This window comes from Typha angustifolia, chromosome 9, assembly GCF_048772165.1.
Source record: "Typha angustifolia cultivar Huaian chromosome 9, ASM4877216v1, whole genome shotgun sequence".
NCBI classification, from domain to species: domain Eukaryota; kingdom Viridiplantae; phylum Streptophyta; class Magnoliopsida; order Poales; family Typhaceae; genus Typha; species Typha angustifolia.
In genome coordinates this window covers 2,641,119-2,666,332 of record NC_133247.1, presented here as the reverse complement: position 1 = coordinate 2,666,332, position 25,214 = coordinate 2,641,119, and the positions used below count along the sequence as shown (strand labels likewise).

General features: G+C 34.9%; 3 protein-coding genes across 9 annotated transcripts; 2 read left to right on the top strand and 1 right to left on the bottom strand.

Annotated features, from left to right (window-relative positions):
- The first annotated feature begins 445 nt into the window (after nt 1-445).
- LOC140766618 (CBL-interacting protein kinase 9-like) lies at nt 446-11,478 on the top strand. 5 transcript variants are annotated; one of them, XM_073106091.1, is made up of 16 exons: nt 446-977; nt 5,110-5,381; nt 6,529-6,591; nt 7,028-7,099; nt 7,259-7,296; nt 7,501-7,528; nt 8,222-8,275; nt 8,368-8,493; nt 8,585-8,674; nt 8,915-9,037; nt 9,296-9,403; nt 10,153-10,269; nt 10,363-10,419; nt 10,852-10,926; nt 11,013-11,092; nt 11,184-11,478. In XM_073106091.1, the coding sequence occupies exons 2-16, from the start codon at nt 5,211-5,213 to the stop codon at nt 11,185-11,187; spliced, it is 1,206 nt and encodes a 401-aa protein (XP_072962192.1). In that variant the 5' UTR covers nt 446-977; nt 5,110-5,210; the 3' UTR covers nt 11,188-11,478. The 5 variants fall into 5 exon arrangements, 4 of the variants coding, with proteins under 4 accessions (XP_072962192.1, XP_072962194.1, XP_072962191.1 ...); XM_073106090.1 differs by having other exon boundaries at nt 448-977; nt 7,259-7,366; nt 7,501-7,581; XM_073106092.1 differs by lacking the exon at nt 5,110-5,381 and having other exon boundaries at nt 448-977; nt 7,259-7,366; nt 7,501-7,581.
- A 1,721-nt stretch (nt 11,479-13,199) lies between these two features.
- LOC140766816 (transcription repressor OFP13-like) lies at nt 13,200-13,655 on the top strand. The gene has a single exon (XM_073106473.1). It carries the CDS (start codon nt 13,200-13,202, stop codon nt 13,653-13,655), a length of 456 nt encoding a protein of 151 aa, XP_072962574.1.
- Nucleotides 13,656-19,185: 5,530 nt separating this feature from the next.
- On the bottom strand, nt 19,186-20,619 carry LOC140767035 (heavy metal-associated isoprenylated plant protein 39). 3 transcript variants are annotated; one of them, XM_073106781.1, is made up of 3 exons: nt 20,408-20,619; nt 19,928-20,003; nt 19,186-19,858 (listed from the first exon to the last, which is right to left on the bottom strand). In XM_073106781.1, exons 1-3 carry the CDS (start codon nt 20,411-20,413, stop codon nt 19,482-19,484), a joined length of 459 nt encoding a protein of 152 aa, XP_072962882.1. In that variant the 5' UTR covers nt 20,414-20,619; the 3' UTR covers nt 19,186-19,481. The 3 variants fall into 3 exon arrangements, with proteins under 3 accessions (XP_072962882.1, XP_072962883.1, XP_072962881.1); XM_073106782.1 differs by lacking the exon at nt 20,408-20,619 and adding an exon at nt 20,213-20,380; XM_073106780.1 differs by lacking the exon at nt 20,408-20,619 and having other exon boundaries at nt 19,928-20,012.
- Between the last annotated feature and the right edge of the window lie 4,595 nt (nt 20,620-25,214).

The following is a 25,214-nucleotide window of genomic DNA, read 5'->3' as shown; positions in this document are numbered from 1 at the left end:
GAGCCCCACCCATTTAAGTTTTTAAAGAAAAGTATAACCCCTGCCTCCATTAAACTTTGCCAGTAGCTAACATATGAACCGTAACACTATTGCCTTTCCAGAATTAATCCCATCGTCATTTCCAACTAGAGACAGACTTCAAAGAAAAGAGCATTCCTTGTGCGTATATACCTCAAGAAAATTAAAAGAGTATATTATAAGAAAAGGCGGGGTGCTAAATGTAAATTTCTCAACAAAAGAAAAATAATAATGATGATGACGATGGAAAAGATGAGTCACGGAGTCAACAGTAGTAGACATAAAATATAGGGTGTGCGAAGTAAAAGAAATTCCCTTGTTTCAAGCGCATAGGACAAGATGGCCCGAATAAGACGCCAATAAGAAATTCCAGAATTTAAGCAGCATGAGAAAATTTTCCAAACACAAATAAATCCTCGAACCCACACCAAGAAAGCCTCCAAGTCTTTGTCACCAAAACGCGGGGCTTCCTCCCACCACATAACTCACGCCCCATTCGCTCCCTTTCCCTCCTCCCATCTCCCCCAACGAACTACTACTACTACTACCCCCCATCCAGCGACCATCCTTCGTACGTCTCCGACTCCATAGATGAGCGCTAAGCTCCTCTCCGTCTCCTCCATGGAGCTCGGCCATGGCAAAGATAGCAACCCCAAAAAGACGACGACGACGACGACGACGACGAAGAAGTGGGTGGTGGTGGTCAACGTGCTCTTGCTATTCCTCGGCCTCGGCGGCGCCGCCCTTTTGGTGTGGTGGGCCCTCGCCTTCCACCGATCTAATGAGCAGCTATGGATGGTCCCCGTGAGCTTGGTTTTGCTCGGCACACCCGCGATCACGTGGATCTCGATCTTAACGTCAACGGCCTGCCGGCGATTCGAACGGCTGCGATGCGTCACATCTGAACCAGAGCCGCCGGCACCATCATCTAGTGCCGTGGCGTTCCAGAGATGAATATCGTGAGTTCAAATCTTATCGCATAGTAATTTAATGTCGTTTTAAGTATTTATGAAAGCAAATACTCGAACAACTCGATTCATAGATCGTGATAACAGTAGCATATTGACGATAAGCATTACTTTGGTAAAGTCGATAGTAGGAGACGTAAGCTAAATAGCAATCGTGTCAGCAATAATTCATCTTTGTCGACGACGAGATCACGTAGGTCCAACAGAATCTCATCCGTTAATGTATTAGCGAATTTCTTCTATTACATTTAATTAATTACATGGGCCAAAACACAAGATCTGCCTACGAGCTTTCTCCTATAGAAATAATAAAAAAGAAAAAAAAATTTATTAGCTCATATAACTTTGAAAGCCTTCAATAGTATCTTGCTGTTCTTATAGTCATCAGCAGTATCATCTGACCCACTTGGCTACTTCTTCTGCTACTACCTACCATCGTTATTAATTGTGAAGCAGGAGATTATAGAAAGAAAACTAGCTAGTAAGGGGATCCGCGGTATATTGGGGAGTGTGTTTATATATTTATTGGTTTATCTAGTGGTGGTTGTATTTGGGGAAGATGTCCCTGGCCCGGTGGAAAAGGAAACCTTTCAAATTGGGACCCTGGTTTATTTATTTATCTATTTTAATCATTCAATAGATTAGATATGACTTAGACAAATCATCCGATTCTTTCTAGATAAAGTGTCACTTAAACTTCACTAAATTTTAATCAATACCACCAAACTGCTTCTCTAATCCACTGAATAAGATCTTTTTATGATAACGACTTATTCCAGCTAGAATACACTTTTCCAAGACTTGTGGTGGATTTCTTTTGTATTTTTAGAGCTGTGAAACGGGTTGTAACCAAACGGTGGCAATAACGAGATATTCGATATATGTCCAAGTTTTAAACAATTCATATCTATGTGACTTCATATTCTTAATATCGTCGTGTTCTTCTTCTCTTTTTCTATTGATTCTTTCCGGTGTTGTGGACAGTTGGGTCTATTCGAACATTTTTGAGAACACGTAGTGTTCGATTAAGAACTGCAAATATATAAGGACTAAGGAGCGAATAAGTGGACAGTGGAGGGTGTAAAATAAAATATTTCGGGAGGAATTATTTTGGGTAGGGATTTCCATTGTGATCGCGGATCCAAAAGTTGATGAAGCTTTATACTGCTGTACAATACGTATTCTTCTATGACGGATTAGTAGCCCCTCAACCATACTACAGTCAGTGGCAATCTATCCGTATAATATTTGGGATTAGTTTACCTTGGGATTCATATCTCCTGTGAATTTTGAGAGCAAATTAATACCGAGGGAATTGAGGCAAAGTTTGCAAAGCCTTTTCTACTTGCTTTGCTTCATTTAATCTTTGGGTATTAATCTGTTGATGGAATAGTGTTTAGATGGTTATGAGTATTGCCCACTTTTAATATAAAAGCGAAAAACAAGAAACAGCAAATAAAAAAACATCTTTGGGTATTTAATCCATCAAAATGATTCCAAGCTGAAAGTTCCATGGCTGATGGTGACCTCTGAGTGGTCCAAAACTAGGTTAGAATAATCCAAGCCCACGCCCAATCTGGACCGTTTTAACACACTAATATATATATAATACTTTAGCAGAAAATTTACTCCCTGATCATTTGTGGTATAACATTAAAAAGTATTCTAATTTTTAATACTAGAATATATTATTATATTGTTTTAGTTGAATATTAATATACAGAGTAACAATTCTATTTGATATGACATAAAATTGGTATTAAAATAATTAAGAATAGTAAATTTGTACGAAGAATTAGTGATATTTTAAACTAAATAATAAGAAAATAATTGATTGGATGTAAAATGGTAGTACTAGTTAGGTGTTGGTGTTGTCGGATCCGGAGACAAAAATGTAATTTCGAATTTTTATTTAATTAATATTTAAATTTTTTCTATTGTAATATTAAATAAATCGGTTTCAATAACGTTCAATACTTATACCAGTAAATTAATAAAATGAAATAATAATTTTATCATAGCATATATAACTTCGAATTTCTCAGTAATTTACATAAAATATTTTAGATAAAATACTGATAAAATTTGTGCTAAAGAGAGCTAGATTTATTAGTATTTTATCTTTTTAAAAATTAAACGCCGATAAATCCACTTTTATTATTAAATCTAATAATGAATTTTTTAGATAAATATTTTATTATAAAAAAGTTTGGAAGAGGATTAATTTGGTGGAAAACTCATCCCCAGCTCCCACCCTTCATTTGGATCCTATCCATTCCATCCAAAATATCCAGTTCCCGTGGGTACGACGCATGGACACTTGGATATGATAGCTATCGTCAGTCAGAAGAGGCGACGAGCTCTTATCAGAAAAACAAACTATGGGGATGGATCATGGTGGTCCAGACTCCGTGACAACATATTTTTTGAATGATAGGCAATAATTGCATCTTGTTGTATTGTTTTCCGTACCACCATCTTCTCGTATGTCAGGCTCGGCTTTGTAGCCTTCCTTGCCCTTCAATCATTTGCTGTGTTTAAAGTATATGTAATAACATATAAAATATTAAATTACAAATTACTCATATTTTAGTTCTTGCTTAAAATTAAATTACTTATCCCTTTAATACAAGTTAAACTAATGTGAAAATAACTATCACTATTTTTTATAATAATCTTCTGATTTTTTTTATCCATAATAACCCACAATGAATTATTAAAAATATTTCATTTGACCCCTTTTATTAGGGAGTCATTATATATTAAAAAGAATTTAGGGGGTCATCGTGGACCAAACAAAAGTTTACTATAACCTTCTAAATTTTTTTAGTACATAATAACCCTCTGAACTATTAGAAATATAACTTAACTTCTTTCGTTAAGAAATCATTATATATATATATATATATATATATAATTTAGAGAAATTCAGATGATCATTATAGAAAAGGGTGATAATTCATAAATAAAAAAGTAACCAAACTAAAGATTAAAGTAAAAAATCTACGTTACCGATAAAGTTGTAGATAAACTCTTCAATGTATATAAAATAATACTTATTGGATTTCAGACGACAAATATTAAAAAAAATATTTGTTTTGTTATATTTTTGTTATCTAAGTTTAATTCGTATTATTTTAAATATGTTAATAAATCTATCTAATCGACTCTAACTTTATCTCTAATGTAGATCTACAAATTCTATATTTATTTTGATTAAATATGAACAATTATATTTTAACTAAAACTTATGCGGTTAAATGTTTTAGTCAAAAATATATAAAGTTTTATTAAATTAAGCTAAATCATATGATGAAGTGCAATTAACCCTAAATTAAAAAACCTTAACTATTTAGCTCTCTAAAAACGAACATTTCCTTATAAAGTGTTTAAAACCTGGATCATTACTTGCTAGTATCACATCAAAGATTAAGCGTTTGATATTTATAGTGTACGTCTAAAATTATGTGGGGTTTATTTAGTTAGTAAACAAGCCTCTTTTATTTAACTCTTCCTTAATTGTAAATAACACCTAAATGCTATTCTGTTGTCAATGTGCATAGTTTTAAGTTATACTTGTTTTTCTATCTCACAGGAATGTGATAAAATTATCATAGTATAATTTTTTATCTGGGTTTAAAGAAATAGATAGAGATAATATATATATATATATATATATATATATATATATATATATATATTGGTGAGCTTCCCTCCTTTCTCTCTTTGTCCATATCTTCTCGAACCGCCGAAGGTTTGAGCCACCAACGAGAGGCCAACCACTGAGTGACCACCAGAAATCGTACCACTCCCTGCGGCCTAATCCTCTTCCCCTTTTCTCAAAGCTTAGGATATATATATATTAAAATACAAACAAATGAGTATCTTTTGAGGGCATACCAATTAACCCACAAAACCCCGGAGATTAATATTGTTTGCCATCCGTCGAACGGTACGCGTCGAATTATATCCTTATCAAATAGGACATCCTCGTAATTATACAGATAACTGAGAGTATCTGTCGTCAAAACGCAAAAAACTTCGAAGCCGTGGACCCTGGCCCATCCTATCCATTCGTATATATTTCTCCTTCCCCTCCTCATCCCCTTCCCCGCTTCAACAGCTCGAAACTATATCTCGTCGACGAGATCACTTCTACAACGGCAAAAGATACCGGAGGAGATCAAGAAACATATAGAAGGAATAGGAGAAGGAGAAGAAGCAATGAGTGCTCCGGGATCTTGCATGCGTGTGGGAGACTATGAACTGGGGAAGACGCTCGGCGAGGGGAGCTTCGCGAAGGTCAAGTTCGCGAGGAACACGAAGACCGGGGATCGTGTTGCGATCAAGATTCTCGACAAGAATCATGTCCTCCGACACAAGATGGTCGAGCAGGTTTGTTTAATCTATTGGTTTTTTTTTCTTGCTTCCCGATTATAATACTGAAGAGTTGGTCAGTTAGGCCCTCGTGTTTTGTTCCCTAATGGTCTGTTCTTGTGCTTACTTAGACCTCTGCGTTCATTTTGATGGGTTTTAAATGGGTTCTTGGTGGCAAAACCACAATCTAGGGTTTTGAAGGTTTCGTTGGATGATTGTGGAATATTGCGTCAGTCCTTTGTGTCAAATCCGGGGTTCGCGTCTGATGAAACCTGGATGGGACTCATGGGAGTAGGAATAGGGAGATTGGAGTCTTCTTCAGAATCTTTATGGACTTCATGGCAACAATGTATAGGATAATTTTGATCCTCTGATCCGGTTCTCAGGACAAGCCGATCAACACTTTAGTGCTTGTTGAGAAACTATTTCCGTGGCTCGGTTCTATGATCGCTTGTTTGGGCCTGCCTCGATTCCGCAGTGTTGGGTTGGTAGCAGTAGTTGGAGGGTAGGAGGTTGTTCACTAGAAGCAGAGTGGTGGAGAAAAGAGATGATGTAATTGGTTGCAGGAGATGCTGATTTGAGGTGCCAGAAACTTGTCCTCGAGACAACCCGAAACAATGGATCGCTGACCAGTTTGGGCATCGTTTACATCTCCCTTCACCTACACAGGTTTCAAACAAAATTTTGATTATAGCTAGTCCAAAGCAAGTTACTGTGTGCAAATCGGACAATCAATTATTTTACATTGAGGAATTTTGTAATATATCTAGCCCACTCATCGAGATTATCAGATCAGACTATAGGCTATATAGATAGTACGACTTTCTTTCAAGTTGTTATTATCTTGTAGTTTAACTTAACGAGGTTGGTGGGCTCTCTTTGTCATGTGTGGTCCTATTATGCTTCTTGGTGCAAATAATATCCATCCATTAACTCTCCAGTCTCTATGCATTGGAGGAAAAAAGGAGAATTGTATTGTAGCGTATATACCTTAATGTTCCATGTGTCCAAGTGCATTAATGTTGCTAAGTGCTATAAGGCACAGAAAGCAGTATTTGAAATTTTACTACCAAACCTTGTCTTATTCGTATTCCAGTGGTAACACTGATTTTTTGTTTACCTAGATCTTATAACCTTCTCTTTTTTTTCCTATTAACTGTTCCAGATAAAAATGGAGATTTCTACTATGAAGCTGATCAAACATCCAAATGTTGTCCAGATCCATGAGGTACCTTGGAATTTTCATTTGTAGTTTCTTTGAAGTGTCAGTAATGCGAGTGATAATCTCCACACTGTAACAAATGATTTTTGATTATATGCAAGTGCATTTCAATGTTTGAAACACCATTATATTTGGTGGTTGGTCCTTCCTGTATATTTGAGTTAGAATTTAAAACAACTTCAATTTGTAACTCAAACCATATATTTTCTGATATACGTTGCCTTTAATCTCACTATATGCGCATCTTGTCAACTGAGCTAATTTTATAGGTTAAACAATCTTTCTTATCGGAACTTCTTCCATTTCATATATTTCTTGTTTATAGGATTATAGTTACAGAAAAGCACTTGCAAGTTTTATTTACCTCTTACGGCAAACAATTAGCCAGTACATTTCCTTCTTTCTAGTTGTCTTTCCTGAAAAAAGTGTGCCTATTTCCCAGGTTATGGCTAGCAAAACAAAGATATACATTGTTCTTGAACTTGTGGGAGGTGGTGAGCTCTTTGACAAAATTGTAAGGATTTTTTATTTGGGTCCAATATTCCTAAATAACTGCAAACTTTTTCTGTATATTTGCTTATGCACCCAATGAACATATTTGCGATCCCACATCTGTACCCACATAGATTCTTGGGAGATTATTTTAATGGTTTTTTATTTATTTTATTTGCAGGTCAGCAGCGGGAGGCTGAAAGAAGATGAAGCTAGAAGGTACTTCCAGCAGCTTATTAATGCTGTTGATTATTGTCATAGCCGTGGTGTATGCCACAGAGATTTGAAGGTTTGCTCAAATTTAATGATCTATTTTGCAATCATGGACTTAAAATCTGTCTTAGGATCTTGTGTGGCATCATTTATCTTAGCTTGTTATACTAACACTTTAATTTGTATTTTTTTTTTGGTTCTGTTTTGCAGCCTGAGAATTTACTTCTTGATTTACAAGGTATCCTCAAAGTTTCTGATTTTGGCCTAAGCACATTTGCACCACAACTGCCAGTGAGTATTATGTTCACAGATTTAATTCTTATAATAGATGAGTAGTCTATGATGTACAACTTGCGAAGATTCCATGATCTATCAGGTTTCCTATCTCGTGCCTCATTGTTAGTGTTATTTTAGTCTTATTTGTCCCTTACTTTGTAATAAATCGGGAAGATAGGTGAAAGCCATAATTATTTTGAACAAGGATTGATGACTAACACAGCAATATGATAATGCTCACTAGAATTTCAATTTTTTCTGCTATATGTGAATCTAATCTTTTCCAAAATTGAGAAAGTGGTGGCAGGTTGAGCTCAACTGAGTTTACTTACTGGATGTTGTTAATTCTCAGTTCATAACCATCCTGCTCTTAATACCAGAATTGGGCCGCTCTTACTCTTTCTTTTCGAATCTACCATGCATCATGCTTTCATGATTATCTAACCTGGTCATTACGATTCATTAATTATTATGATATTATCATAAGATCTGAGTGTAATGTGTCTTTAGATCATAAATTCTAATGATTCTCTATCTCACTTGCTGTTTCAGTTATTTCTTTTCATTCATCTGTAAATTTCAATTGAGTTTTGTCAAGAACACAATAACGTCTTCAAGGAGACTCATTATTTAATAGATATGTTTGTCATTTCAGGAGGATGGGCTTCTACATACTGCATGTGGGACTCCAAATTATGTTGCACCTGAGGTACATTTTGTCATGTTCTATTGGTTTTTTTCTTTTGTTAAGCGATATAGGTTCTGTTCTGAAACTTTACTATCTTAAACTTGTTTTTTCAGGTGATCAGTAATAAAGGTTATGATGGTAGGACTTTTGATGTATGGTCCTGTGGTGTGATTCTCTATGTCCTTATGGCTGGATACTTGCCTTTTGATGATCCCAGCACCCCGGCTTTGTATGGAAAAGTGTGTATTATGTACTACACAACACATCCCTAGACCAGACTATTATTCATATAAGGAATGCTGATAGCTATCTTATCTGCCTGATCTGCAGATACTGAAGGGTCAGTTTACATGCCCCTCGTTCTTTTCTTCTGGTGCAAAGAAACTTATTAAACGTATTTTGGAACCAAACCCTCATAAAGTGAGTGCTAATTATATCGTTCGCTACAATTATTTAATAAAGTGTAAGACATATTTTCAGTTCTTCCAACATTTCTTTTTTGGTTCCTGATACCTTGAAGTATTCTTTGTTCTTCTCAATTTTTACTCATTTCCATGTTATTCTATTTATTACTGACACCAACCTGCAGGTAACATCAATGTCAGTTGTTTCATTCTCCTGTCATATAGCTTGACCTTTCCATTCTTATCTCGCTTGCAGAGGATAACAATTCCAGAAATTTTAGAAAATGAATGGTTCAGGAAGGGTTACAAACCACCAAGTTTTGAACATGAGGAAGATGTCAACCTTGATGACATAGATGCTATTTTTAATGATTCAGAGGTAATGACCTGAGAAGTTATTAAAATGTTCCTGAAAGTAATAAAGTATCATTCTACCATTTCTTGCAAAATGTACTACATATTTTGAGAATTTAGAAAATACTAAACTTGTAGCGTGCAAGTTTACTTTTCATCATTATATGTGGAAACGTTACTGAACAAAAGATTTATAGCGCTCATATCTTTCCTGCAGGATACATCAAATCTCACTCATGTTCTTCTAATAAGATGATCTTCCTGACGTTTTATAATTTCTTAGGAACATCTTGTAACAGAGAAGAAAGAGAGACCGGAATCCATGAATGCTTTTGCTCTTATTTCAAGATCACAAGGCTTCAACCTTGGAAGTCTGTTCGAGCAGGAAGTGGTAGATTGCTTAAGCTGCTTCATCTGTTACTTCCTCACTTTTATTAGCTGTATGTTTTCCTTGCAGTTTTTCCTATTAGATAGAATCTTAGTTATCTTGTATCTATAATTATTATCACTACAAATCACATAAAGGAATGGAAGCAACCAATATACTGTAAGTGTGTTATATTTTGTTTTCTAGTTGACGAAGTCCACTGCTCTAAACTGGCTGCTATGACATATTTTAATTTCACAATGTCAGTTTTGAGATTTCTGAAGAAGCATCTTTTTTATCTAACCTATATCTCATGGTCTAATTTTTTTGAGAAGAAATATCTTATTGTCTAATTACCACCTTAAAGAGTGGAACGTTATACAAGCAACAGATTGCCAAACTGTGTTTCATTATACTTAATAAATTGGCATGCAAGTTGCACTCTAGCTCATCCTTTAGTAGGATTGACAACTGAAACTAGTAAAGCATATGCATAATGAAAGTTGGCAATTGATCTTTCATCCTGTAGTACTAATGAAGGACTGTCTGAGAATTCCAGGACAGCTATTTTCTATACTTAGGATTCTAAGAAAGTTATTGATATATACTTGCAGTGCTAATGAAGAATGTCATAGGATGTTAGAACAGTGATTGTGTATACTTGCTTAGAGTTCTAGGACATTTAGTGGTACATACTTTCACAGCTATATCAAGTTACTAGCGTTGCTTCTAATCAAAGAGTATACTTCACATTCTCCGACCTTCTAATACAGGGTTTGGTCAAGCGGGAGACATGCTTCACTTCCCAGTTTCCACCTAATGAGATTATGTCTAAAATAGAGGAAGCTGCTAAGCCACTGGGTTTCAATGTGCGGAAACATAACTACAAGGTAGTAAATGGTATACTTAAGTTTGGAAGCTGTACAGGATTTGCAGTTGAGTACAAATGTTCTCCCTACTTATATTCTTTTCTCTTCATTCAGATGAAGTTACAAGGAGACAAGACTGGAAGAAAGGGGCACTTGTCCGTAGCAACAGAGGTATCTTAAGAGTTAGCAATTAGATCAGTATTTTCTGTGGCTCCTGCTGCAATTGCGTTAGATATTAGACAGCTATAAAATATAAATCATGTCAACTATTATCTGCTTTATTTCTACTTTGGATAGTGAATGACTTTTTCTGCCCATTCCGATACAAGATATCCCAAAAAACATGATTAACAGGGATCACCACAAAAAGCTCTAAAACTTTCTTTTCTTTTTTTGATATTTCAGCCCTCAGCTTCTTTGCTAAAGTTACTTCTTATATCACTAACTGGAATTATTTAGTTCAAAGCAAACTTCCAACACATTCAACTGGATATTCACTATGACTAACCGATCTCTTACATCCTCGTCTGGCTTTTACTCTTACCTCCTTTTCCAATCTTGTAGAGCTCTGGAAATAAGAGGTGGTTGGATTTATTTTCACAGGTCTTTGAGGTTGCTCCTTCTCTTCACATGGTTGAGCTTCGTAAAACAGGAGGCGATACATTGGAGTTCCATAAGGCATGTCATATTATACTGCATTCTTATTATTATACGTGCATCCTGTCCATCAATAACAATACTCAATTTGCTAAAACATTGTCCAGTTCTATAAGAGCTTCTCCTCAGGCTTAAAAGATATAGTTTGGAAGTCTGAAGCAATTACAGAAGAGAAAGAAGAGGCGAGGTGATTCTCAATTTTGGCCTATTACTGTAGGCAAGTTTTGGTCATTTTCTTAGGTTTTCATTCCCCATCTAACGTCCAATTCATCTTGCAGGTGATATAGCATGCAATTCTTTTTTCATTTATAGTGCAGAATTACATTTTCAAAAACAAGATCTTTTGATGGAGAAGTGATGATTTTGTAAGTATTTATGCAGCTGGTGGTCCTAGGCCATTCTTTATCATGTTTTATCACATCAACTAAATTCCTCCGATTGGAGTTTCCAACAGGATAGAAATTGTTCCAAATGAACAAAACTCCCCTTGATGTCCATCCAAGATTCCTAGGATGGAGTCTTCGGTGTGAGAAAAATGCTCAATAGCTAATACTGTCATGAACTTTGCCGGTCCTTTTTATAAACTCCAACGTATGATATTCTTCTTTTTTTTTCCTTCTTATTTGGAAAATAAACTCCAAATTATGATTTCGCTTCAACGTTTTTATTTTTCTGGAGTAAGGACACGACCCCTAAAGGAAGAAGGGCGGTGGCACAGGGCTCTAATAGTAGTCTTTATAATATTGTGGGATGATTATTGGAATGTGGAAGACATAGGAAGGTAGCGATTATTAATAAGAGTGTAAAAGAGAGAAGGTAAAAATTGTTAATTAGGTCTTTTTGCAATTATAATCTCGTCGACCAAAAATTTTCTGCGCAGGAGAGACTTCATTAACTGAGCAAAGTTTCGTTTGGGTGTGCGTTCAAATTAGCCTAGTAATGAGGCTTCTTTCTCCTGTTTGGGTAACAAATTGTACTTTTCTTGGGGGAACTCAGGATAAGGCCAGTTAACCGAAAACTTTTTTTTTTCAAAGACCGTAATTGCAACTCGGATGCTGTTGTGGTCCTTTTTCGTTTTTCCTTCTTTTGAGTACCAAGCGAATAGCAACTGAGACAGTGAGAACCCCAGTGTTCACGTGTGGCTGCATGCCTCTCATCATCATCGATCACGGGAACTCAATTCAGTAGAAGAGTCATAAACCTTTTTCACTTTTCCTCAGCAACAACCAAAATATATTTGAATCTCTGCTGCGCCTCTGGTGAATTTAAAAAGTAAGGACCATATAATGAAACGGAGGGAAATTTGTATACAAGTATACTTGCAATTTGATTTCTACAATTTCACTATTAAAAAATCACGTCGTAATTCGATCTTTTTGCGGAGAAATTCCACGACCCAATGTATACCTGGGTCGGTTTACAATTTTACCAAGGGGACCATTGCATGGGTGAAAATATCGGTTGCTGTGTCTCTGTTCTTCCAACTGGTACTAATCCGAGTGGGGGAGCTACCAGACCAAATTGGGTGCAAGAGCCAAAGATAATCGCATGCAATAGGACAACTAGCTCATAATTCTTGACAAGGGTCATAGGTACTATCGAACACTTGGGAACATTCAAATCTTGCGGATTGGAGGTGAAAACTTAGATGAATATGTGAATATATATATATATATATATATATAGAGAGAGAGAGAGAGAGAGAGAGAGAGAGAGAGAGAGCTTAAGTAGATGGCCTAAGTAGGGCTCTAGAATGTGTTAGGGCGACGGAGGTTAAAATTAATTAGTTCATGTTATTATATGTTCCAATATCGTGTGTGAGGGGTTGCATCATGCTATTTAACATAAAGTCCATCTTAGATACATATAATAGTCTTAATGTTGTGCCCTTAGTTAGTACTTTGCTATAACTTGCATCAGAGTAGTAATATTACGTGTCAGCAACTATAAATATGTTAAAATTCACCGAGGCCCTTCCTTAGATCACTTCTCCCTCCTCTTCTCAGTCAGAGTACATCTAGGAGAGAATAGGATATATGGAGAGGCTCAAGTCTTCCTTCAAATCATTGCAAGAAACCATCGCAAGCTTAAATCTCATAGGTCCCATATGTATACAAGAGGCTAGAACCAAATCCTTTCGAAGCGATCTAGACTCCATTTCCAATTATGCCTACTGTGCCACCTCCAATTCCTCCTCCTCCTCCTCTTCCTACTCTTCTTCTTCTGCTTCTTCTTCTTCTTCAAGATCCGGCATAGAGGCCCAAGACATCAATTGCAATAGCAACTCAACCACCATGGAAGCAATCGCCCTCCCAGGAGGTCATATAACCTCCCAAAGGTTCTTCTTCTCTTCTCACACTACCAGAGATATAATGGAGGAGTCCAAATCCAAGCCAAGTCTCTTAAAGCGAGACCCATTCCCAGGAAATGAAGAAGACGAAGAAGAAGAAGAACACGTGGCAGAGTTGTCTTTCTCTGATGAAAGCATGAAGATGGTCATGGCGTCCAATGACCCATATCAAGATTTCCGAGCATCCATGGAGGAGATGGTGGAGATGCACGAGCTTAACGACTGGCCTCGGCTTCTGGAACTCCTCCATTGCTATCTGAAGCTAAACGAGAAGAAGACCCACAAGGTCATAATGCTTGCCTTCATGGATTTGCTTGCGCACCTCATGGATCGAGACAAGGAATTCTTCTCTGCCTCATTTCCACTCACTTCTTACCTCATAAAATCTCCAGACCAATGATTAATTTACTTATTATTACCTTTATTTTTCTAATCCAAAGCTTAGTTGTTGTAACTAATTATTAATCCTTCTTCCTTTGGAAGGGGAGTTTTTTTTTTGTTTTTGCTTTAATAGCCATGTAAGATGTGAACGACTCAAAGAGAGTTTTCTATCTAGTAGGTGATGATGCAAGTTTGATGTTGTTTTCGTTTGGTATCTTTCTTTTCTTGTAAGAAAACATCCTATGGGACTCTATATATCCTCTTACTTCTCATGTGAGCTTACTTACTTTGTAGACAAAACTGTTGGAAGTTGCGTGATGTTAACCTTTTGAATAACAAAACGTAGGAAGTTTTTCTAGGGAAAGTTCTCCTACCTTACTAATTTGTAGACAAAACTTAATATATTTTGCTCTGCATCTTTGTAGTCCTACACGCAATTATACATAGTGATTGCTTCTTCTCAAACGCGAATGTTATAGTTATATGAATCGGACATTTGGAATCAAACATGTTTGAAACTAATAATGGCAACAGAAACAGCCAAAGTTGGCCTCGATTTTATTTTGTTTTAGTCCTGGGAATGGATTTGCTATTGGTCCAAGAGGATATCCTGGACCACTTCCCACTTTTGGATGAGGTTTGCCCGGTTGAAGTCCTCTGCAATAAAAAGTTGCTTCTCTAATGAAGTTAAATGTTAAAACTTCGTATATATATATATATATATATAATCCTTTTTACTTTGTACCAAAATTATTTTACTTCATGAATTTTATTTTGTTTTCCACGGTGCCTTACATGCATTTTTAACTAAGTTATAGTTTGAATAAAAATCCAATTGGGCCAAGAGGATATCATGTTGCGTTTATTGCTGAGCTTTGGCTAGTGCAATGACAGTGGGTAAAAATTGGGCTCGGACCAACTTGTCTTTATAAATTTGAATCATATCTGAAATTAAATAACAAAGAACAATCCAAAAGCATTATGTGAACTAACTTTACGTCCGAGGTGCCACTTGTTCAATAATGTTTATTTTGGCTTCAATGGCTATCCTGCCACTTTTAACTTTTTTGTCATTATCCTTTCCTACTAATAAGGAATAGCAATATATCTACCAAATTGTGTATTTTATTTATCACAATCCAAACATTGCAACACTTGCAAAGCGAACGACTAACTTAATTTTGCGATTTGAAAGTTGAGTGTTGACTGATCACTGTCTATCTTAAAGACTTAATCCATGACAAGTGATTACGAGTATCAAATACACGCAACTGATATATTATGTACTGATACACGTTCAAAGATGCGCTCGAACAGCACTAGCCTTACTAGGTCAATTCTTCTCTCATCTCAACTTAATTTAGGTGACCCAGAAGAGATTTTGAGTGTTGATCTAGGATCATTTGGGTTGTAGCCTAAATGGGCCAGGCCGATATCTTAGATTAGTCAAGTAATGGGCCAGTAATTGGACTTGCTCTTAGGAACGGTAGCCTGCTCATTCCTGCCCAATAAATTTTATAGACCAACTTGTATTAAACATTAGTTTAGTTCTAATTTTAAGCCTAATATTATCCACAGCATAATGCGCAATAGCACTTTATTTCATCGGCAAAAGAAAAATATTTATATAGTATTTTAACAGCTCATCTAATTTCCGGTCCCTTTTGAAAAACTCTGGCAAACTCTATTAATGAACTAGTTGATCTCTTATGAAAGATTTATCAGTAAACAATGATTGATAAATGATATATAATATAAATACATGAGATTTAGCCCAAACTATGGTAAACAACTGATCTTTTTCGCTAGGATTAAATTAATTATTAATAAAAAAATAAATACAAGAACAACTTATAGATTACTCGCTAACTTACAATCATATCTAAAGATCTCTTGTTTATTAATTTTCGTGATAAATTATTTCACATGATTGATTACACCGATCTCTTTGACCCTCTAGATCGAACGAACTTGTCTCAGTAATCCTCAAGACAACAAGCTATTTTAAGAACAACGATGAAATGATTAAGAAAAACTTTAAGCATTCAAATCTTTCGTCTTCTTGATCAATAAAGAACTCCCAACAAAATCTTTGCGAGAGCTTTAATTCATATTCTTCAATCAAGTCATCCTCCTCTAAGATTCAAGGACTTAAATAGGATTACAAAATAGACAAAAAAAACCAAATTTAAGTTGAGCCATAATAAGTTGGCTTCATCAGCGCATTCAAACGCCCTTAGTAAACTAAACAAATTAACCAAGGCCATTCAAACACCCAAAGTAGCTCACTATTCTCGAACTTTTGCATTCGAATGCTTCCAAATGTAGTTCAAATGCTAAATAAGTACTTTTGCTCTTGGGCTTTTGCATTTGAACACCTAAGGTGCCGTTCGAACGCCAAAATTAGTCCAAAAATATTTAAACTTATCTTTTATGTCATGCTTTTTACACAAATCTAGCAACACAGTTAAATAAGGCTTACACCTTTCTTGAGTACAATCAATCTAAGTTTATTATAAGTTCCTAGTCTCCTCCATTATTAAACTTTTTTTTCTTTTTTCTCTTTTAGGTTAATTATATTTAGACCTTCAGAACTATTATCCAAACTTTTTTTTTTTTATGAGACATTGACACCCCCCATAAACTAAATATAATGATAATATTAACTTTTTAAGATGGCCTCCATTATTGATCAACACTTATCATCATTGTCTATCTACATACAATTATTTTAGAAAGAATATGACACTATTATGATCAATCTTTCGTCTCGTAGAATTTTTATGTGCATTTATTTGAGCTCTTGGTGTCAAATCATCTGACTCATCTCCACCTAAAGGTTGAAGGAGGACAAGGATTTTAGTTGGGGGGAGTTGTAAAAACAACGGCATCATTATCGTGCTTGCCATCAATATCCAATCCAATGGCTTCGTATAATAACTTTTAGGATACCCATCTTGGTGTGGAATAACCACACGAAAACTATAAATATATATTTTTATATATATATATATATATATATAGTGGATTGGTCTTACATCAGATCATTGTGGTTGGGATTATGGCCACAAGTTTTTCTTCTTTATTTCATGCAGCTGAATGACTTAGATGATGTGTTTTGGTGTTTTAGTAGACCCTAGTGATGCAATCGTGGGAGGGGGAAAGGAAAGGATAATCTAGTTTTATAGGATCTAGTTTTAAAAGTTTTATATTATTAATAAATACTCTATCTTTTGTTTTTATTATCATTAACATCTTATGGAATATCGAATAATTTGCATTCATTCGACCCTCATAGGTTTTAATTAGAAAAAGCCCGTAGACAAAGTTCATTCATTCCATAGAGATAATATGATGCACAACATGAGAGAAAGAATAGAGCGACAACGCACAAATCCTATACTTAGTTATAATGTATAACACTACAATGAATATAAGACAACAAATGATTCGATAGTTGAAGATATGACCCTATGACTACATAAGCATATGACAAACCAAAAAGGAAAAGAAAACCCAAGTGGCTTGGATATGGAGGCAAGGCGTGGACCCAATGAAGAAGGTTAAATTAGACAGAGGAGTGGCAACTAGAATTAAATCAAGCAGAGGAGTGGCATGGATAGGGTAAGAAAGTGGCAGGGGAACAACGAGAAAGCATTAATTCGGTGGGGTTACGATATGAGATTGGCGATCATGTCTTTGGATAAGACAGAGGAGTATGGAAATTGAGGAGAGACCCCTGTGAAAATGTTAAAGATCTTAAAGAGGACATCGATAAAGAGATAGAGAGGATAAGGATGAAAAAGAGAGTAAACTTATCCTAAGAATGAGTTGAGAATGAATTAATTTAGTCCTAAACAAGCAAACTACTAGTGAACCAAATATATTTAGTCTTAAGAATGAGTTAATATATATGCATAATGACTATGATACTTTTATCTAAGACAACTCACATATGCGACAGCATTATTAATCCTCAGATAAACAACTTTATTGAAGAGTAATTTAGGTATTTCAAAATTTTATGTGCCTTAAATAATGAACATTAATGATTAGGTTAAATTTAACTCAGATTATGTTGTAGTAAGTAAAAATAAAATATAGAAAAGGGTAATAAATATCTATATTATAGGGTATTAATGATGATAGGAAAAAGATACGGTGTTTTTCGTAATCCCTTTCTTCAAGAAAGATCTATAATAAAACAAACACAGACAAGTTGGTTTTACATCTATTTAATTCCTGTCGCATGGCCCAGACATTCGTATTCTAATCAAACATTATATATATTAGATCACCTGCCTACCTTGAATCGATGACGTTATTATTGGTAGGATGGCACTATTTCCTGCGTGGAAGTCGTGCCTCGTGATTCTGAATCAATCATGATCTGGATTTTGGTACCTGGTGTTCATCCACGAAGAAGGACATCCATTATCTATGTGGACAAACACTAAGCACTGATGTTTGATTAATCCAGTGATCAAGAAATGTGTTTTAATTATTTGACTAATTATCTTGGCACTAGAAACCAACGAATTTAAAATACTGGTGATGCCACGTCTATTACAATATATTAATTAGTACCAAGTACCGATTCCGGCACGCAAATTAATGGTGGTGTTTTTACGATAAATTATGGTTTAATCTATTTTTAATTCATTATTATATAGTTTAAGTTTACGTACTTAATTGTTACCAAAAATATGAAGAAAAAAAAACCTTAATTAGCTCCATAGAAATACAAATCAATGCTTAAGATTAAAGTCTACGGGTGTAAAATTAAAATCGGATTAAATAAAGGATATGCACTGTTACTATTGTATAGTTGCAATAATTGATTAAAAGAAGAAGATAACGTATATATCATCCCAATAACTTTATTTTAGGTGAAGCCGGTTGGTGGAATTATCGTATCATCTTGATTAGAAGATTACAAATTCAGCACAATAAAATAAGGAGGAATTAAATTTCGACTTACTCACCTATCACTCTATGTTACATGGAGAAAAGGATATTTAATTATATTATTAAATTCCCTAGTTAGAAACTTTATTAAAAGAGTATTAGAAAATTGGCATACTAATTAAATTAACAAATTAGAATTTTTTAAAATTGATATCTTTTATTATTTTTTTCTTCCAGAAAGATAATTAAGGGATCAAAATGTAAATAATCTCTTTTTTTTTAAAATAAAAAATCCTATTTTATGCGCCGCCATCATGTGTCAGTTTAGCAAGTGCTGCTGTTTGACAACATTATCACTAACTTTATCATTTTTGGTATTAAATTTGACACCCAAAAAAAAATTAGGCGTTACATCACGTAGTTCGTCAGAACGAATGGTATAATGCATAATAAGGACAGATGCGATGGATTAATTTGCAAGAAAACCAGTTCAGTAAATTGATATAATTTGCCAGCAGAGCTTTCATGCATTGCGTACCTCCTGTAGCTTGAAGACGACGTCGTACATAAACACTATCTTCAACTTAAACCAGCCATGGGGAATTATCAATTATACTGGTTAATTTTAAACTAACAACAGCTAAGAAAATAAGTGGGAACGTTTAATTTAGTTTTTCTTCTCACAGGTAGTCCGAATTCTAGCTAATTAATATACTTACATAGTGATATAATGTCAAAATTTTCATTACAGATATTCCTGTAGAGATACTACTCTGTTTCGACTCAAAGTTGAAGCTCTTATTTCCATCGACATACAAACCCATGAAAGAGGAAAAATTTTGAAGCGATCCACCACCAACCTGTACAAAGAGACCTCCAATCTGACAGCAGAAGGCTTTGGGACTAATCCTGGCTGTGATCTTGAGCGCTGCTTAGTTCACATAATGGCGCAAGAATTTGGATTCTCTTCTATACTCCTCACGAAGTATTGGGTGGTCATGTGAGGATTGTAAGCTTTGTAGGCAGCGACGAGATCACCGATGATCTGTTCATTTGGGTCCTTCTTCTTCTCGCCTTCTTCCTTCTTGGTCTCGTCCTTCTTGGCTTCGTCCTTCTTGGGCTCCTCCTTCTTGGCTTCGTCCTTCTTGGGCTCCTCCTTCTTCTCATCCTTCTTCTCGGGTTCTTTCGCTGGCCCAACGGAGACGATGTCGGTGCGCCAGGATTTTCTCAATTTGCTGACGACGTTGACGGGATCGACGGTCCCGATCACCGTCATCTTCATATCCTTCATGTCCATGGCTATGGAGTCGATCCCTGTGAAAATTGATTCAGATTAAGAGATGAAACCAATAAGAGAGCAAGAAAAGGGAATTCTTTTGGTACCCTGGAGAGCGGAGACCGCCTTCATTGCCTTCTGCTTGTCTTTGTTATCATGCAAATCCAACTTAACAATAATTTTCTGCAACATGAGAGAAATTTTTTGAAGCAATTGGCCATTAGAAGTTTGAAGGGAAAAAAAAAAAGAGAAAAGCTAGAAACAGAGCAAAACAGAGAGAAAGATAATCTATTAATCTATTACAAGTTGATAAACGTTCCAATCTTTGTGAAGTTGCAATTGAGGAATCAATTACTAAAGTAAAAAAGAAGAAGAACAAAAACAAAGCCTACCAAAATCAGAATTTCTTTTAGGAATCATTCTTTGGATTCCCCCCACTAAAAGTTACAACATAAGAGCTGTAAAGCTAAGGCCATGGAGAAGAAAGAGGAATCCATTGGAGCTATAACAAAAGGAACCAACTTTACAATAGAATCATTGATAAGTAAAGAAGGGGATTATCCCCCCCACAAGACGTGAATCCTCACCTTCATATCTCCAAATCACTCTCCTTAATCCCACGCAAAGTTGAGGAGCAGTAGAGAAAAGAGAAAGGCCAAGTGGGAGCTAGTATTGGCGATTGCAGAAGAAGGGAAAGGAGGGTCAAAAATGCAAAAAAGGAATGATGGAGAGAGAAAGAGAGGAGGAGGATCCAAGCAGGAGGGTCTTCTACGGAAAGAAAACAACGATGAGAGAGAGAGAGAAAGAGAGAGGGGAGTGCTCTTTAACTTAATAAATTCTTATGTGGCAAGTGGCAAAGGAAGGTTAGATGGGTGGTTAGAGATTGGATTCTCTTACATCACCGAGAATTTTTTTCATTTCACACCCTACATTACTATTTAATACCCATAGATACACAGTAAGTCTCGCTAATAGCAGCAGTCAAAAGATGCAAAAAATACTATATTGGAAAAGAGCCTTCCCACGAGTACCAAAATTGATTAGTGTCTTATATGCCAATCAGTAGCACGATTAGGATAAATACCTAGTAAAAAAAAGAGATAAGTATCATATATATAATTCGTTTCATAGATCATTTTTACACGCAACTCAAGCTTGGGCTTCTATAACAGAGATATTTACGAAATAACCATAGGAATAGCAATTTAGGGTACGTTTTGAGGTACCTGAAGTTTTGTATTTTTACACTTGAAGGGATCTAAGGCTGGCTAGTAGCTGCATGTCACGCTTTAAATAATATACTTCTTAACAATCGTCAACAGTTTGACGAAGAGAGTTTTATATACTTATATATATATATATATATATATATATATATATATATATATTTGAGCTTAGTTCTTGATATCATCAAATCATGTAGTCTTCCTGTGCTTTAATTGTAGTCGTATCTTTCTTTTTGACATTTTGGCATTTCGAGGACTCAAACAAATCTCTCATAAAGTGTGTTCGTAATCTATAGTTAAAATCTCACCTCCTTTTTGATCAAAAATAAAATCATGGGAGTAGTTGATGGTCGATTAGACTAAAATTTAACTTTGCTATCCTTTTCTCAGGCGAGAGAAGGAAATATAATATATATATATATATATAATAGACGTCTCTTTCGATGTTAGTAGCTGAACTCTGTATAACTAGTCGTAGTGTTTGTATTACCAAATAAGGTATCCAACATTATGCTCGCGTACGGTTGCAACTAAATTTCTACATAAGAATATTATTATTATTATTATGAAAGAGTACTGAATTCTATAAAATAAACACACATCAAACTAGAGGCCTAAAGCTACTACCAGCATCCAAGACATAACGCCAAAGCACATATAAGCTGAGCACTACGGAAGCCCTCTGGGCCTGTAATTATTTTTATTCCAATTTATGACTACTTTAATGTGAAAAAAAAATTCAACTCCACCAAAATTATATTCTCTGACAGGATGGTAATAGCACATTTTTTTTTTTATTTTTGAATAGCAAGCTATATTAAGCTTGGTCGTTCCCGCCTAACGGGATAAAGACCTCCTCCAAAATAAGTTTACATAGTTCCAGGGGTATTAGGTCTGTCGGCTCCAGCTTGACTGCCCCCAAACTCCTCTTTTCATATTTGGCCGCTCAATCTGCCACTTTGTTCCCCTTTCGTCTCATACGACAGTTTACAAAAAAACTAAGTAACCCCTTACACTCGCAACTAAATCCTTCATTTTTCATAAATAACTTATCATATTCTTCACTAACTCCACCGAGTCGGACTCCACTTCCACATTAATATGGCTCGCAGCAATCGCACATCTTATCCATAAAAAAATTGGACAACTTCTTCTATTATGTTATATATCATCCACCCACTTCTCAAAACAAAGGTATGCTTCCGTAGATATCGAATAAATATTAAGTCAAATTTGGCCAACCTTTTAGGTCAAAAAGAAATTAAATGGCCAGCTTGACCGATGAAAACGAAGAGAGCTTATTCAAATGAGCACCATCACTAGTTTATAATTATTTTTAAGTCCCTGTCAACACTCTATGGTTTGATCGAATCTTTGGTGGGTTCCAGGTACTGAGTCCAAACCACAATATTTCCCGTTTGGCTGCTTATGTCTTCTGGAAACATCGAAGGGCGAATAAATAATTAAAAGCTCTAGGAATTGCGTGGATGACGTCAACTTCCAATTAAGCTCTTGAGATTAGAATCGATTGAGATTGAAATTTTGAAATCGCCTGATCCGAGCGATTCATTTTGATATTGAAATTTTTCCGAGTTTTATATAATCTTATGGCCCCAGTTTAGATATTATGCTCTCCCATAAATCACGAATCGATTTATTTTAAATTAAAAATTATATATATATATATATATATCTGTCACTCATCCATAAATCACGAATCGATTTATTTTAAATTAAAAATTATATATATATATATTTTTTTTGTCACTCATTTTTTAAGATAGATTAGCTTAACTATGTGGCTTATATTCTTATACCAGGCATCTAACTTATGATTAGCTAATGATTTACTGACCAATTTTAATAAAGATAGTATTACCTTCTCGATGACTAAGAATGTCTTAATATTTTCGCTCCCAATCAATTAGTGTAGGTTTTTTTTTTTTGAGTGGTTTTGTGATTTAGTTCAACGACTCGATTATTCGATTATAACTCTATGGTATAGTAGCTTAGAAAAATAACTCGACGGCAACGATGACTTAAAGTGATATAACAAAGAGTATTTAGTTCGAATCAATCGCTCGATGGCTAAATCTATGTGAAGCCTAAATAACTTTGTATTTTAATTTTAGAAATTCTTTTTCAAAATTATAACTTATTAAAAGAAATAGTAAAATATAAAAGAAATAAAGTAAGCATATAATTGTGATTTAACTGGTCAATAAAAGGTAAAGAAAAGATGGTGGCGACATGGAATCCAAAACATGGGCTTGGTAAAAAGAAAAAATTCAAAGAAACTTTTGTAAGGTAAACTACAACTATCCCCTGACCACATCTAAACCTATTCTATGGCAGCCTTCACATCTTTCACTTTCGATGTATGTTGCATTGCATCAACTTTCTACTACGAACATGACCACCACTTTGTTACAAGTATCATGAACTTTAGCAATTGAATTCATTTGCATATATATATATATATATATATATAGAAAAAGATAAAATAACTCGTTCCATGGTAAGGCTAACAATATTGTGGTCGTGGAGTGAAGGTTGCGTGGAACTAAAGTATGGGTTTCGATTGGATTGGAAGTTAGCCAAAGATTTAATTCCTTCTTGTCCGATCATTTCTGTCCAACTCTGCAAATCATCGGATAATTATCACTATCTCTAATATTCTTTAATTAGGTTGCCATCAAAGTGGGGAAAAAAAAAAGAAGAAGATAGAAAACAATCAAAAGGAGAGAAGAGAAACCTGACCTAACCTTATAATGCGATGGTTAAAATGAATGGCTCCTTTATTTTTCTACTTCTATTTAGTTTTAATCTATATATGAGTAGGTTTAAGTATGTGTTCGCGTTTGTGTTGTATTGCTTAATTATGTAGGTTTGTGTATGTTAATTCATCTAATTGTCCTGTGTCATCGTTGTTATTTAATTGGTTCGTTTTGTGCGACTAAATTTACTATTATGTTTTGTCTTATAAAACTCTTATTATCTTAATTTTATAATAATATTAGAGTTGGTCGAACGGGAGACTTGTTTTTAAAGTTATCGATACTTATGTACTTGATGTTATTTATTATTATTTGGTCTAATTTTGAGCTTATGTTTGGGATTTGCATCGTAGAGTCATTCATGCACTTTGAAGCTAGCGATGTATGATTATTCCAGGCCCTTAATTTTTTTAAAATAAAAGACAGATAGAGAATGGCTTGCCAGTAATGCACTTGTGGCCTATAATCCACGAGGATTGGGGACACGTGGAATCATTTCACTTCTAGAAGAAAAGGATATAAAGGACCAAACTTTTAGACCCTACATGTAAATATTGAATTTTTTATTTTTTTTTGGTTGCAAATGACTACTTAAGTTTCAGCTTTATTACAAAAATACTTCTATATTCCTTTTTTTCTTTAATGAAAATAGGAGATTAAAAAAACGAAGAAAAGAGGGGAAAAAAAATAGAAAGCGAGAGAAAATTTAGTTCTTTTTTGATTTATTTCTATTTTTGAAGAGAAAATGAGAGTCACTTATTTTTTTTCTCTCCCATTCTCCTCGGTTGTATCTTAAAATTCTAACCAACGAGCTTTCCTATTTATCTTCCTCTAAACAGAATGTGAAAGGGTATTGTTATCGGTTATTGGGCCGTTCTAATTTGAAAAGTTTGTAACACAGCCTCTAACTTTTGTTTACAATTTGAAAACCAAATTAAGCCATTAGAAACCCTCACACCAATTTCACTTGGTACATTTTAAAAGTTGAGAAAAACCTCTCTTTTTATTTTGGCTAATTAATAATACGAGCAAGAAATTCCGGAGATATCTTCTCTTTGTTTCTATGCATCACAATTAGTTAGACATGCTCCTTTGTTTTAGATTTCGGTCATAATGGGCTCAATTTGTGTTTTAATTAACAAACATGGAGCACGATTCTTTGCAACATCTACACTTGTACCCGATTTGATTTCAAGCCCATGAATAAAAATATCTAGGAAGGCCTATTAAGGCCCAGGTATGGATATTCTCCCATTAAATTAAAAATAGCCGGCATTTTAGAGCTCACTTTTTTGTTTGGGACAAATTAACTCTCTCTCTCTCTCTCTCTCTCTCTCTCTCTCTCTATATATATATATATATATACGTATATGTGGGTTATTCTATTATTT